At 44.0% G+C, this 14,933-nt stretch overlaps 1 protein-coding gene across 1 annotated transcript in view; it reads right to left on the bottom strand.

Annotated features, from left to right (window-relative positions):
- Nucleotides 1-14,350, bottom strand: part of MAP1A (microtubule associated protein 1A) — a 49,105-nt gene extending 34,755 nt beyond the window's left edge. Inside the window, exons 1-2 of the mRNA XM_061446432.1 lie at nt 14,159-14,350; nt 9,307-9,408 (exon numbers count right to left, since the gene is read on the bottom strand). Coding sequence (XP_061302416.1) covers nt 9,307-9,408; nt 14,159-14,315 — 259 coding nt within the window. The 5' untranslated portion in view covers nt 14,316-14,350. The remainder of the gene's footprint in view (nt 1-9,306; nt 9,409-14,158) is intronic.
- Nucleotides 14,351-14,933: the final 583 nt, after the last annotated feature.

Genomic DNA, 14,933 nt, shown 5'->3' with positions numbered 1-14,933 from the left:
TACTCTTTGGCTCCATATACACTTCAAGAATTTTAATTCCATGAACTGCCCACAACATTTAACTACAATGCCTTATTTTAGAAGCAAGAGTTAATTATTCAGTAGGGCAAGTTCTAACTTCAGAAAAGCTACCAGTGAGTTCATGACTGGGGCCATCTCAGTGCTAGGAGCTTTGATTTAAGGAACTCACAAAATTGAAAGGTTAGTTATCTGTGGAGATAAATGCAGAAAACAAAGGAAAAACCTCATCAAGCATTAGTTTGTCTGTGTTTTGTGTAAAGACTAATTTTGAGTTGAAGATAATTATAGCAGTTTATTTCTAATTAAATAATTACATCAACAGTCTGGCTTGTGAAGCTTTATTCTAAATTATATCTGTATCAGGAGTTCTCCCACAAGCACTGCACTGACAGCTTTGCTAGCAGCTTCCCATACACACCCAGTCCTAAGTGATGACTAAAGAAAGGAGAGGTGTACCTGGATTGGCTAGGTTTCCCATTGCAGTAGTGTCTTACAGTCTCTCTACAGCAAACGAGGCCCTCCCCGCAGCAGATAGCTCATTCTCTACTATTTCCCCCAAGACAGCAGGAATCTTTGGTTGCAATGAACATTTTTCTTTAACGAACATGCATGCATATAGTACCCCATTTAGAGACAGGAGGTCAAAGAATAACACTTCCATACAAAACAAGAAACGAGCTTGTGGTGACCACTGGACCACATAGGAACTTAGCCTCCAAGAAATCACATCTATGTGTGCTGACTGTGTGCATGCAGCATAGCACTGCTACACAGAGTTGTTTATTATAAGCTATACCCTGCAGTTTTAGGAGGCATCCTATCCCTGAACTCAAGTCGTAAAAGTCTGACAGCTGGTGAAACAATATTTGTTCAAGATATCTTTAGGAGAATCTCATGTAACTGTTATCAAGGAACAGATTACCTGAAAGAAAATACAGTACTTGTTAACTGAAACTCCTGATTAGTATCAAAGCATTGATCTAGCTACTGGACTAAACAAACAAGAGCAGGAAATTTACACCGTGCTTGTGTATGACGGTTACATTCTAGCGGTCAACTGTGAAGCAGTAACTTCAGAGCAGAGCATGGCACCATGGGCTCAGCTGTGTCCAGAGCTAGCTGTGGGTGTACTGCGGGCGATAGAGTAACTCCGTGGTCAGTAACGTGGCCCTTACAAAGACCACCCCATTTTGCTGATGGGTTGGTTGGTTGTTTTATTTTGATCTTCACTAGGGTTTTAAATTTTGAAAGGCGGATTCCAAGATTCTAAAACTGAAAAGATCCCAACACAGCTACAAGCATTGCTTGAGGTCAAACCACCCCAAATTAGCCTGCTTATGCAACAGAATGCTTTATGAGGTGAGAAGACAACTGCAGGTAATAAGATTTCTTCCAGAAGAGAACTCAGGCCTAGTAGGTCCAGGCAGAATGCAATATGGTAGCTGGAAAGCACAATAAACAAATTGAAGCTCGAAGTGAGGCATGACTTTAACCCTTGGTAACTAGCCACTGCACAATGACCTGCGGGTTGTGGCAGACTGCTGCAACCTGATACAAAGGAAAAACATCTCACCTTAAAATGTCCATATAACACAAAAAAATACCCCTCCCCCCCAAAAAATAAAATTCAATCCCCACAAATGATAGTTAAAACATTAATTTGGTTTAAAATAAAAATAGGAAACTGTCTTCAGGTAGCTAATTTATTTTCTTTGTAGTGCTCCTAGTTTTCCAAAGCTCCCATTCAGGAATTGACTCATTTGTTCCATTACTGCTTCATATAGGCCAGTAGCATAAAGCACAAAGTAAAAAAACTACAGGTGGGACAGGGCTCTGGTGTGGATCCTCTGCAGCAGCACATTCGCCCCAGCCAGAAATCAGAAAAGCCGATTGCTTCTGCACACTATACCCTGAAGTTTCCAAATCAAGTAAGGCATCCCATTACACAGAACAGAGTGAAAGCACGTTGGTATTTCAAAGGAAGATGCATCTAGACACAAGCCCTTATGATCCTTGTTGACTCCACTTCAGAATTCTTGGCTTTCTAGCACGAAGACTGTTTCAACTTCTCAGTGTCAAACAGAAAGCATGGCATCTCAGTTCTCACAGAAAGCAGCAACACCAGATCAGGAAAGGAAAACAGCGCCTCCCTTCTGCACTTTTAAGTTCTTACAAAGAAAGAGGCATATGTTCTAGCAATGCCGTGGTTAGTAGAGCAAGGCAAACCAGACAGAATCCTGGAACAGAGCCAGTCAGACTGAGGGACATCTGTGTTCTAAGGAGGTAGGAATTATGGCATTAAAATTACAATAGCACATGACAACCATTAATCTCATGGCAAAATCGGATTAACAGACTCCTTCCACAGTTTTCCCCTCTTCTGAATCTGCAGCAGAAGCAGTCTTACCTTCCTCAGCCTGAGGGCCTGCCGCATTTAAGGGGTGCACATGCCCCTTGCGCACCAGCACGGGCAGCTGAGGACACAACAGCCCATTTCACTTCAGTGCCATCAGGTGCTCTGCTCTACACCACCGCAGTGAGATAGCACAGCTTCGCTCACATTTGCTGGCTGTGAGTGAAGATGTTTCACACTTGAGGAACCCACTGTGAGCAGCTGTGGCCAAGCCTTCCTACGTGTTCCCATGAGCTCATATACGGGGATGGCTCAGCCCAGGGTTCTCAGGCCCAGAAAGCGGCCAGCACTGGATCACCCAAAGCCCCCTACCTCCAACAGTTTACATGCAGCAGTCAGGTAAACAGAAATTGAGAGCAGCTGCTCAAGAGACTCCTTCAAGCCCACGCCAACACAGGGATTCTTTAAAACGAAGGAAGAGAGCTGGGAAACTGCCTTCATACACAGTAGAGGGAAACAGACCAATAAATCAGTCAGAAAATTATATACAGCTATTGAAACTGTCACATGTTAAAGATTCTTTTCCTACTTAATCCTTTTTCCCCCTTTACTTATCTTGTTTGTCTTAGCAAGGACTAGTTACCAAAGAAGGGTCAGTATACTGGTTTTAAATGCATAAAATGCAGCCCAATATTATCAAAGAGAACTCTGAAGATGTGCAGTTTCCAGGAGCTGTCTTTGCATTAAAAACATCTGTTAAAGATGGTAAAACCAGCATTTTGAATTAAAATTTTATATATGATCTTATAAGGTTTTGCTTTTGTCCTATCTCTTGTTTTAATGCTTAGCGCTGCAGGTCAAATAGAGAGAGAAATATTCTGTAATTATTTCTGTTCTGTATTTGGAAGAAATTAAGAATATATTTTAGAGACAATGAAATTCCTTCTATTTTAACGCTAATGGTGGTAGGAGATTGCAGCAATCAGGCTAAGTCTGTACAAACAGACAATTTCTGTACAAGATCTAAGAGACTGACTAAGAAGCTCTCAGCCTGCAATTTGAGCTCCAGTGCTCAGGCATTTAAGTCTGAGAAGACTGGAAAACCCATCAGCAGTAAAGATTCAAATAGAATACAAAATGAATGCCAATGAACATGGCATTACACAAAATGACCTTACTTCTTAATAAAAACCAAATAAGCTTGTCAAAATATCAAAGGCTGTATTGATTTAGTGCAATTACTGTTTCACAAGGCATGTCATATAAGCCTACACCAGGGCTTGTGCTGTTCACCATATTCATAAACAACCTGAAAAGGAAGAAAGCAGACTGTTGGCACAGCTTACGGGTAATACCAAGTTATTAGCATGGCTGAGGATGAACTACTGAGGGAGACTTCCACACGCCAAGTTTCATTTGGCGTTTTATTTATCTCAGTATAAATCACACATGAGTGCTAACTAAAGTTATTACCACTGGGGAGAGATCTTGAGATTATGATAGTCTCAGCTCACTGACCAGGAGCAGTACAAAAGTGAATAGATGTGGTAGAAATCAGGAAAAGCAGTAACAAGCTTGTGACACTGTGTCAATACATAGCTGTTCTCCACTTTGAACACTACACACTTCTGACAACAGCATCTCAAAGAGGTAGACTTGTAAAACATTAATAAAACAAGAAAGATGGAAGGTATGAAAGAGCTTCCCTATAAGGAACCATTGGGTAAGCCTGGCCTTTTCAATCTGAAGAAAAAAAAAAGTAAATATGCCAAACCTATATCACAACTAGATTGGACAGGAATTGTGTAATGTAGAAAGGTACATCGGAATGAGACCAGACAGGAATCAGAATCCAGTGAAATAAAAGAGGTTGCAGGTTTTTTCCTATAACATGCCACTGAACTATTTCAGTTCTTGCCAGATTTCTTTTTACTTCTAGCAGGGAAAGACTGAATAACTGCGGATGTTGAAGAGCGCTGAACGTTACTAAACATGCAGAAAACATCTCTTCAGGACCTGGAAAGGGATACGAGCTAGAATGGTACAAGGAGGAATTATTTCATGCACTCATCTAACATTCTTGTCCACCCATCCACTTTTTGTCCCTGGGCTGGGTTTACCTTTTGCTTGAACCAGTACAACTACCTACCCTAGCATATAGCATTATTACAGAATGCACAAGTACCTGGTTAATGTATGTCTAACTCGTAAATCCTGGTGGTGCTTGCAAGTCCCATGGGGATATTCTTCACCAGTATCTGGGGGAAAAATCCCAAGCTGTTTGGAACAAAAGTCATCTGAAAAGAGCAATGCTTGGGATTGCTGCAGACACATGTAGCAACAAGAAACATGGGCTGCACTTGCAGCATGGGAAACTATTTTGGGAGGCTGCAGTTCAAATGATCTTTGAGGTCATGCTCAATGTGGTTACTATGAAAGCAGATATGGCCCTCAAGCACATACGAAAGCAGCACAGAAGATGACAAATGTCTGCTTTTACATTTCTCTGGTCAGAAGTATGTTGGCAGACAAACAATGCAGGAAAGTTAATTGCTCAAGTCCTGGAAATCATATATGAAAGCCCAAAGAATCATTGCATCGGGGAAAGGGGGGGCAGTGAGTTAACCACTGACATTTTTTATGACTTAAACATGCAAAATTAAGACATAGAAGTCCTTTTACTAATAGCCAAGAGCTGAACAAAACCCCCCATTGGATGATGTAGGTTATAGAAATCTCTAGCAAGAAGCCACAGCTGTGGGTAACACTTACTGTAATATAATTTTCACACACAATTGGTCTTTTGCCTCATCTAGAACAGCTTTTGTTCGAATACACAAACTATCTGGGATCTGCAATTTGAATAAACAAGGCAGTTTTATTTACTGTTACGCACTTGAGATCGATCACTGAAAACTAACTAAGCAGTGTAGTGGAAAAAAGTATATGGCACAAACTGTCACTCATAGCCATTCAAGTTAGATGAAGATGATGAGCCACTTGTACAAGTAAAAACATTAACCTATGAGTTGTTACTTTAAAAGGAGGATTGAATGCAGGTTTGAGACGAAGATGTGCATAGTGGACTTGTGCATTTGCTTTTGCTTATCAGGTTTGTCAACTTATCACAACCTGATTTGTGTCACTAGTAAATATCCTTATTCTTTAACAAGACTTTTGCAAAGTCAAATTCATTGAAGCACAGAACAGCCCAGGTTGGAAGGGACCTCAAAAGATTATCTAGTCCAACTTTTATAGTAAAAGGAACATAGATGGTATTTATCTAGCACCCTGTTCAATCACATCTTGAAAACCTCCAGTGATGGGGACTCTACAACATCCCTGGGGTGGTTGTTCCTGTGACTCATTGTTCTCACAGTAAAAAAAGTTTCTCTTACCTTGAGTTGGAAGCTTTCCTGATTCAACTTGCGCTCATTTCCCTTGTAAAGAGAAAACCTCCATCCTCTTTGTAGCTGCCCATAAGTTCTAGAGGCAGGAAGAAGATTCCTCTCCTAGTTTCAGTTAATTGCATCCTAGGAGTACTCATCCAAAAAGACAGCTGCCTTCAGGAATTATAATGCAACTTTGCTACATCCTCAGTGGGCTGTGGCAGATGTATCTGCACCCTCAACTGGCATTAAATGTAAACCAAAGACATCAGTATGTGGTAAGGATGTGTATTATTACGCTTGTGAGGTGGGCTGATGCCAACCTCATGAAGTTTAACCATGCCAAGTGCAAGGTCCTACACCCGGCTTGGAGCAATCCCAGGCACAGCTACAGGTTGGGCAGAGAAGAGATTCAGAGCAGCCCTGCGGAGAAGGACTTGGGGGTGTTGGTCGATGAGAAAATGAACATGAGCAGGCAGTGTGCGCTTGCAGCCCAGAAAGCAACCGTATCCTGGGCTGCATCAAAAGGAGTGTGACCAGCAGGTCGAAGGAGGTGATCCTGCCCCTCTGCTCTGCTCTCCTGACACCTCACTTGCAGTATTGTGTGCAGTTCTGATGTCCTCAACATAAAAAGGACATGGAACTGTTGGAACAAGTCTAGAGGAGGCCATGAGGATGATCAGGGACTGGAGCAGCTCCCGTATGAAGACAGGCTGAGGAAGTTTGGGCTGCTCAGCCTGGAGAAGAGAAGGCTGCGTGGAGACCTCAGAGCAGCCTTCGAGTATCTGAAGGGGGCCTACAAGGGTGCTGGTGAGGGACTCTTCATTAGGGACTGTAGTGACAGGACAAGGGGTAATGGGTTAAAACTTAAACAGGAGAAGTTTAGATTGAATATAAAGAAGAAATTCTTTCCTGTTAGGGTGGTGAGGCACTGGAATGGGTTGCCCAGGGAAGCTGTGAATGCTCCATCCCTGGCTGTGTTCAAGGCCAGACTGGACAGAGCCTTGGGTGGCATGGTTTAGTGTGAGGTGTCCTGCCCGTGGCAGGGGGTCTGGAATTAGATGATCTTAAGGTCCTTTCCAATGCTAACCTGTGATTCTATTAGGTCAAATATGAAAGGCTTCAAGAGCCTAAAGGTCATCTGTCTGCAAGGCAGCTTGTTATTAGACTGTTACACAAACCCTGTTGGCTTTCAGCATAAAAAATTAAGTTGGCAAAGGAATATGCAAGGTAATACTTGAAAGTATTTTAATATTTCTGATAATCCTTCTACAGAGGCAAGAAAAGTGTCTCATCAGTGTTTCATTTTTTCAAGCATTTGTTCCATCAAATTCAACCTCAACATTGTTCTTCATTGCTTGATTTTCAATTATGTCACTAGTTATTTATAACAGGTTATCTGAAGACTAACACAAAGTATGATTTGAGAGAAAAGATCACTGGGATGGCTGTTGGGCTGTTTAAAATGCCCTAGTCAGACTGAAAGTAGCTGCTAATATTTGAGTAAAGTTTTCAGAAAGAGAAGCTGTTTTCTCTGAACACCAAAACCAGGTGTCAGAAGGCAAACTGCCCTTGCACTGAGAAGCAATTATTGTACTTCACCTAGCACCACATCAATTTGTATTGGAGAGACAGTCCCTCTTGGCTGTAAGGAACAATTAACATCCAACACAAAGAGGCACTGTACATAGTCTTAAACTATTATGGCAGCCAGTGGCAACTGATAACTGTGCAAAAGTGCACATGGGGCTACCCTCACCATTTAAGAGAACACAAGCCTTCGGTATTTCACCTTGACTTGGTTGGATACTGCTGTTCATCTTTCTCATCACATCAACCTCTCCCTCTTTCAGACCATTTGCTAGCTTCCAGATTCTCCATAACACAAAGAGTTTGTTGTTGTTCAAGGTATTCCATAATTGTTCCTGACTTTCTCTGTTCTGCTGCTGCCATCCAGGACTACTCCTCCTCCCTTTGGGCAGGGAGCATTACTGAGTCCTGAGTAACTTTGGATTATCAAAACTTGCCTCACTGATCACCCTTTAACTTGCTACGTTAAGCAGCATGTACCTTGTTGAACTCAACTGGCAATCCACCTCCACTGACAGAGCTGGCTATTTACATCAGAACTTTTGTCTACCCATCCTTCTCTCAGTAACTTTGGCATACCAAAGCCTGGCTCCTAGTTCTGTGTCCAATAAGCTTCCTTAAACAGACTTCATGGATTTACATTCCCTAAACATTTTTGGCTGGTACACTAAAATCACTCATTTGTGTGTTTGCTGATCACTTCAAAGAGCTTAAAGACATTTGAAAAACAGGACTTACCTTTGCAGAACCAATGGTGACTCTTCCCAGGTAGACACGTGCCTTACTACTGATTTGCTCAGTAGACCTGACAGCTTGTTAAACACCTGCAATTCCCCATATCCCTCATGGAAGCTTCTTTATAGACTAGCATCTTATTTATCACCCCTTGCTGCTCAGGAACGAGGCAAGAGAAACAAGAGGGATTCACACTGCTGTTGTTTACCCAGATGTTTCAACCCCGAGTTATAACAACTCTCGGGCTAATGTTATATTCACAGTCACTTGTTAGTGCTTAGTCTATTTGTATCATAGACAGAGGTGTTTCAAATTTAGATAGATCTTCTGTTGAGTGTTTCAACTGATACATTTCACACAGTATTTTAATCCCCTAAGTGTGTGTATACAAACATGCACTGCTTTGCAGGGAGGGAGACTTTCTATCCCTGCATTAAAGTCACAGGGAAGTTGAGGCCTCTAAGACAGTGGCATATTTGGTAAGAGTCCAGGTACCTTCTTTCAAAGCTATCCATTAGGAGAACAGCTTTTCCAACTGGAGAATACATTCAGACACTTTGACAAGAGTGCAAGATGTACAGTGGATTGTAAGACAGCCTCATACAAAAAAAGATTTTGCAACAGTGTCCTCTGTGCTTATTATAGTAGCTTTAACATACATTGAAGTATTATAGCTTGAACTATCCAGAGTTCAAGCTTTTCACAAGCTAAGCAAGCACACTTTCTAACTGTTAACACCATTTTTGTAAGACCTTATTCATTGCTCTTAACAGGAAAGGGAGATAGGCCTTCAAAAGAGGGATTCAGAAAGTCATTTTACTAGTCTTACACACTACTTGCAACACATTTTGTGCCTACAAAACTACATATTAAAACCCAAAAGGAAGAGATAGATAACAAATAGCTTGCAAAGTAAAACTATACTGTGTCACCTGAATAAGATAAAGAAGACTGACAAATTCGTACTAGCCTAACAGGTTTTTAAACAGCACATTTCTATTTATTCACAGTAGTAAGATACATAAGCTTAAGTTAAATTCCTTGCATCCAGCAAATCCTTAAGTTTTTCTTCTTTAGTATTCATGTCTGCAGAATCCTGGGCAAAAAAAAAAATGACTAATTGAATTTGACATTCTAAATCACACTCAACTTTATTCTGCATTTGTTCAAATCAGAAATAAAAATCAGAAGTTAACGGTGATGAACCAAAAAGTTTACCTTTGACTTCTGAAGAAAACTGAGCCAGGTGTCTGGTTACAAAGAGTCGCAGTTGCTGATTCAGGTCACAGGTCAGAATGTTAATGTTCCAGGAACGAATTCCTACCATAGAGAGAGAGAAAAAAAGAAAGAAAAGGAATAGTGAGCTGTTACAACATTTGCTCTAGAAACAGAAGTGGAGATAAAGTTAACAGGACACACAAGGACCAGTGATGGTCTTCTGAAAGAGCATACTTAGGACAGAGGAAGTCTTCAGAAGCAGAGGGCCACAAGATGCTTACCTTCCATAGAATGTTTATCCTTGAAGTACACACAGTGAGCAAGTCTTCATTCAACCTGGGCTTCATGCAAGTGAAGCTAACAAGCTACAAGAGATTGAGACTAACTAAATTACACTCCTGCCTAACTAGGCAAATACATTGTTAGGTTATATTTTCTGCATTATCCACTAGTAGAGATGGTCAAACTACTAAATAGCTCAGAGACACCAGCTTCTCTGCTTTTATAGCCTATACATCCTCCAAGTCAGACATTCCCCCCCCCCCCCCCCCCCAATTGCTCTGCTTAATCACTCCTTCAAAGCCCCTGATCCCACTGAGACCCCTTGAGTTTGCTCTTTAATCTATATAATCTTTGTAAGCTAATCACCTTCATATCACAGCAGGAAGCAGCATCTGCTCCCAGAGCAAGTGGCACCATGCCACGCTGGGGAAGTCACCTTCAGACCTCAGTGTGAGCAGTTGTACATTCTGGATGACACCAAACATTATAGATCTCACATCCCAGTGAGGAGCAGGCTTTCCCAGATGGTGTGATACTACTCTTTGGCACTGTGAACAAAACCAGGGTATCAGCATAAACCACTAGTCCAGCCTCTTGTGCTGCTGCCTGCTTAAGAACAGATGAAGGCCAAGGCCACAGACTTCTAAAAGTTAACAGAAACCAGAATCTCAGCTCCAGTGTTTATTGGAGTCCTCAACTGAGAGTCCTTCCACCATCTTCTGGAAGACATATCCTTTCTTGTATAAAATATATAGTTCTATTGCATCTGATATCTGTCATCAAGTGAAGCATGTTGATTTTTGAGAGATACCGTTCCCAGTTACTACAGTTCTAGTTCTCCAGCACAGTAACTCCATGTTTTGGAACAGCTTCTGTTAGCTACCGGTGGGAAACAAGATCTTGTAGGATACAAGCTCCAGCTTTCTACACATAACTAAGATGGAGTTAGTACCCCTTGCACCACACAGTTCAATAGTCTAAAGGCTTTGTAGAACCTACAGCAGCTCAAGCAAACTTTGTTCTTGGTCTCCTTTTCTAGTGACAGTTCACATAGGCTGTATTCCTGGACTATTACTTGACAGTCTGTGCTGCAGAGTGCACAACAAAACCCTCAGTAAGCCCTCTCAACATCAGGGAAAAAAAAAAAGAAACAAAAAAAGAAGAAAAATCAAACAAGCAAAACACACTTAACACCACCTTCAGTGTTATAGAACATTTACTGGTTTCAGTTTGGGCACAGGATAGGAACAAATGAAACCTATAAAAGACAGAGCGAGAAGGTGAGCAAAATCTTTTCCTATGCTATACTCCTGGAAAGCATGATTGTTTAAGCAAATGTCCAATATAAGTGCATCTTAATGCAGTATTGATGAGCATTCTAACCTGGACAGGAACAAGATGGCACTCTGCAGGGCCAATCCTGCTGACTAGCTGCTGTGTCATTGTCATGGTGTCCTACTGCAGCAATAAATGCTGTTTGAGGTACTGCTACATCCTCTAGGATGCAGAAAGAATAGATCCTCTTTCAGAGCAAGGAACGGGAACAGTGAAATTATGATCCCACTCATACTACATGCAACAATTTATTCAACACTTTTCCCCCCTCCAAATAGTCTGAAGTTACTCCTTATCTCTCCCCATTTGCCACAACTCCAGTTTGTTATTCCACAGCACAGGAGCCATAACATTGTCCTCGCTGATTAGGATCCTCTACCTCTTGATACAAGAGTACAGACTATACCATAACAATTCTAAATATCTATGCTCTTTGCATATGCAAGGCTTGGGTAAGGTACCGTGTCACTCATCACTTTTCCATCTCTTTCCTTATGACCTTGTGAACCTCTCATTTCCTGCTGAGGTAATTGGCTTACAAGATTTGGCATTTCCCCCTAATACCAGCCCTAGCTGTCCAGATATTGTTTCTAAACTGGACAAAAGTCACTCAGGAACAGAAAACTAAAACCAATATTTATTAAACAGCACTTTAGAACAAGCATTGTCCAAGCAGCCCACAGATACACAATGCCACTGTCTATGATGCACTACACATTGAGACCAGCAGGCTCCCATGATGCCTGATACTCACTATTCTGTTCTCCTGACCCAAGGTGTGGAAAGAAATCTGGGGAGGCACTTTCTGGATCAGCCAGAGAAAGAGATTTATTCAATAATAATAGTAATAAACCTTTGTGGTGTACTGTTGGTTTGGGAGGAGGGTTTGTTTGATTTTTTGTTTTGTTTGCTTGGGGTTTTTTGCACAGGCAGGGTGCCACAGCAACAGAAAAGAGACAAGACGAGCCCTAGCTCTCCATCCTTTAGAAAACCCCAGCTAGATATATAGTATGGAATACTCAGGATCAACTTTGCTTGACAACTTGATTTGCCAGTTTTGTTAATCTGACTGTTGTCAGGGCTACAAGCTCCTTGCCATACTTACCAAGCTGCAGAAATACGCTCTTCTGAAGGGCAGAAGCATTTTGTTACTTACACAGCTTTCCTTCCTGGTTAAGTAAAATCTTCTGCTCAGCAGCCTGTTCTACCCTCACAAAAACCTCACATGAAGCCTCTCCATCAAGCTAAAGAAATATGAATAATCATGTGTGCACCATTTCCACATTTCTTGAACTCCCTGAATCAAAAGTATAGCTGTCTATAGTATTATAATATGCTGTCCGGATATCAAGACCCTGCAGTCATTTTAACTATTCTTACTTTCTATATCCATCTTACCATTTGCAGATCTTGGTCTATTTCACAAAAGTCATTCTCCCAAGTCACAGTGGGGAAAAGCCCCATATGACTTGCTGGAGGTCCTACTCCAAGTCAATGACAGAGGAAAGTCCAAAACTCAGGTTCCTTATCCCTTCAGCAGTTCACTTCTAATAACTTACCAGTACTGTTTAAATGGCTCTTAGCAGAATTTCAGTAGGTTTCAGGTCAGACAAAACTAACTGTAGAACTTAGTTCTGCTGTGGCAATTACAGGTCACATTGCAAAACTGGCATTTTTTTTTTTTTCCTCTCTAACAGGCATTGCCAGGTTATTGGCATATTGTGGTTATTGACTGCAAGATCAATGAGCGAAATCCATTAGCTTAGTCTGACCTATCACTATTCAGAGAATGAATAAGGATGCAGGCTGGCACACCAGTCAAGTGCCAAGCAAAGACTGTCATCCTGTTGTGTAGGAAGCAGGAGCAGCCCCTTCAAAGAGGGACTGTCAGAAGCCAAATGGCCAGTCTGACCTAACACTACTGAAGAAAACCATCCTTGGAAAACAGAAAAAAATGCTGCTCTCAAAGTAGCTGGTCTGCCAGCACAGATTCATGGAAAAGATGCTGAAGTTGAGAAATATGACAAGACTTGACATTTTTACACCCACCTCCTCTGTTCCTCAGTTCTGTTGATGCTTGAAAGGAAAAAAGACACAGAAGTACCTCCAAGAACAGTTTGGCTGATAGTTACAACTGTTATCACTGGCCTCTTTTACACAAATGTGTCTTGGAAATGGGGAGAAGGGGTGCATGCAAAGTCAAAGGGCTTTTACGTTATTTCTCAAGAGGCATACTAAATTGTTCATTAGAACACGATCTTGTTCAGGTCCTGATGTAGCCAACTACCTCTCCTTTCTGCCACAGAGCAAGAACTACCAACTCACCACCTTCTTCCCCCTTGCTTTTAAACAACACTGCATCGAACACACAAAGACTAATTGCCAGTGCCTCCGGGCACTAGCACAACATGGATAACACAGCAGCACTATGTCGTGGCAGTCTTGCTCTCTGCCATTCCTGAAGCAGTTCACTGCAGTGGCTTATCCTTCCTCAGCCTCTGGGGTCCACATAGCTGCTCCTTAAACAGGGAGAGGCCGTAGCACAACAAGGCCCTGTTTTGCAGCTGTCCCCTCGCATTGCAGTAAGACAGGTAAGACAAATCACTCAACTAATAAGATAAATGTTTGGGGTAAGATGGAAGTAAGGTGTAACCCACTGACCCACTAATAAAATAGAAACTTGGAGAACTCAGAACAATAAAAAGTCTTCAAGCTTTAAGACATCCAAAGCCACAAGTGCATTTCACTAATGCAAACAGGCGGTGCTCTGAGGACTACAAAGGACACAACAATGTATTGCCTGAGCACCTGCAGGAACGGCGCAAGACCGCCCCGTTATTGACGCCATCTGCCACCGGGCCCGTCCCCGTTGGAGCTGCGGCTCCGGTCACCTCAGAGACCGGCCGTACCAACCCTGCGGCTGCGACACCGCTGCGCGAGCCACGCCAGGGGCCGGCGAGCGCGCCCGAGCCCAGCATGGCTCCCCGCGACCAACCCCGGCCCTGCGGCCCCAGGACATACCCACAACCGGCCTCCACCTCCCCCAGCCTCCGACACAGAGCTCCGGGCTCTCCCTCAGCCGCCGCCCGCGGGCCCTCTCCGCTGTCTCTCCGGGAGGAGGACGAAGCTGCTCGGCGGGGCTGCGGTGCCGCAGGGCTGGTTTAGGCACCAGCAGCTCCGGCTCGGGCCGGGCGGCGGCGCAGCCGGGCTTGTACCCCTCTGCGGCGGTGCTCACCGCGCTCCAGGGCGCCGCGCAGCGCGCCCCTCTCCGGCTCCGTCCCGATCTCCCCGATCACGACCAGCAGCGCGTGCCTCCGCGGCTCCCGGCGCCGCCCGCCCGGCGACCAAGGCGCTGCCGTCTCCATGGCGACCGGCCGGGCCACAGTCTCCATGACAACCCCGGCGGCCGCTGCTGCAGCGCACCGTGACTGGCGCGCGCCTCTTAAAGAGCCCTGAGCCCCTCCCCGATTGGCCGAGCTAGCCACGTGGTCCTGCGCTACTGCGGAGGAGAGGGGGGCGTGGTCGTGGGGTTCCGCCTTCTCCACCGCTCCCGCTCGCCGCGCCCATGTCCGCGGGCTCCGCCTCGGCCTCGGCCTCTGAGGCGGCGCCACCGGGCCCCGGCTCCGAGCGGCTCCGGCCCCAGCGGGGGCTGCCCGCAGGCGCGGGGCAGCGGCTCCCGGTGAGCTCTGGGGCGGTCGGCTGTGTCTGTGAAGAACCGCGCTGCTGCCGAGCCGGGCCCGCCACCTTTGACGGAGCAGTTCAGGGGGGGTTGCGAGTGTGAGAGTGGCTGAACGCAGCACGCCACGGAGCGTTCCAACGCGTGCAAAGCCGTGCAACGCGCAGCAAAATCCCGGATGCCCAGGCATCCGTCAGCGTTTGCATCCCTTCTTCCTCCTCCATCACCTGATAGCAAGCAGAAAAGACAGATCTTCTCCTCTTCCTGGTGGTTCTTCCCACTCTATTAGAGACAAGTGTAATTGTCTTCGACCATAAGGATTACGGAAACATAA

The sequence above is a fragment of the Pezoporus flaviventris genome, unplaced genomic scaffold (assembly GCF_033815535.1).
Source record: "Pezoporus flaviventris isolate CSIRO_AGI_PZ_B2104156 unplaced genomic scaffold, CSIRO_AGI_Pfla_v1 ptg000006l, whole genome shotgun sequence".
Classification (NCBI taxonomy): domain Eukaryota; kingdom Metazoa; phylum Chordata; class Aves; order Psittaciformes; family Psittacidae; genus Pezoporus; species Pezoporus flaviventris.
The sequence above is the reverse complement of the archived record's forward strand: the minus strand, read 5'-3'. Positions and strand labels throughout refer to the sequence as shown.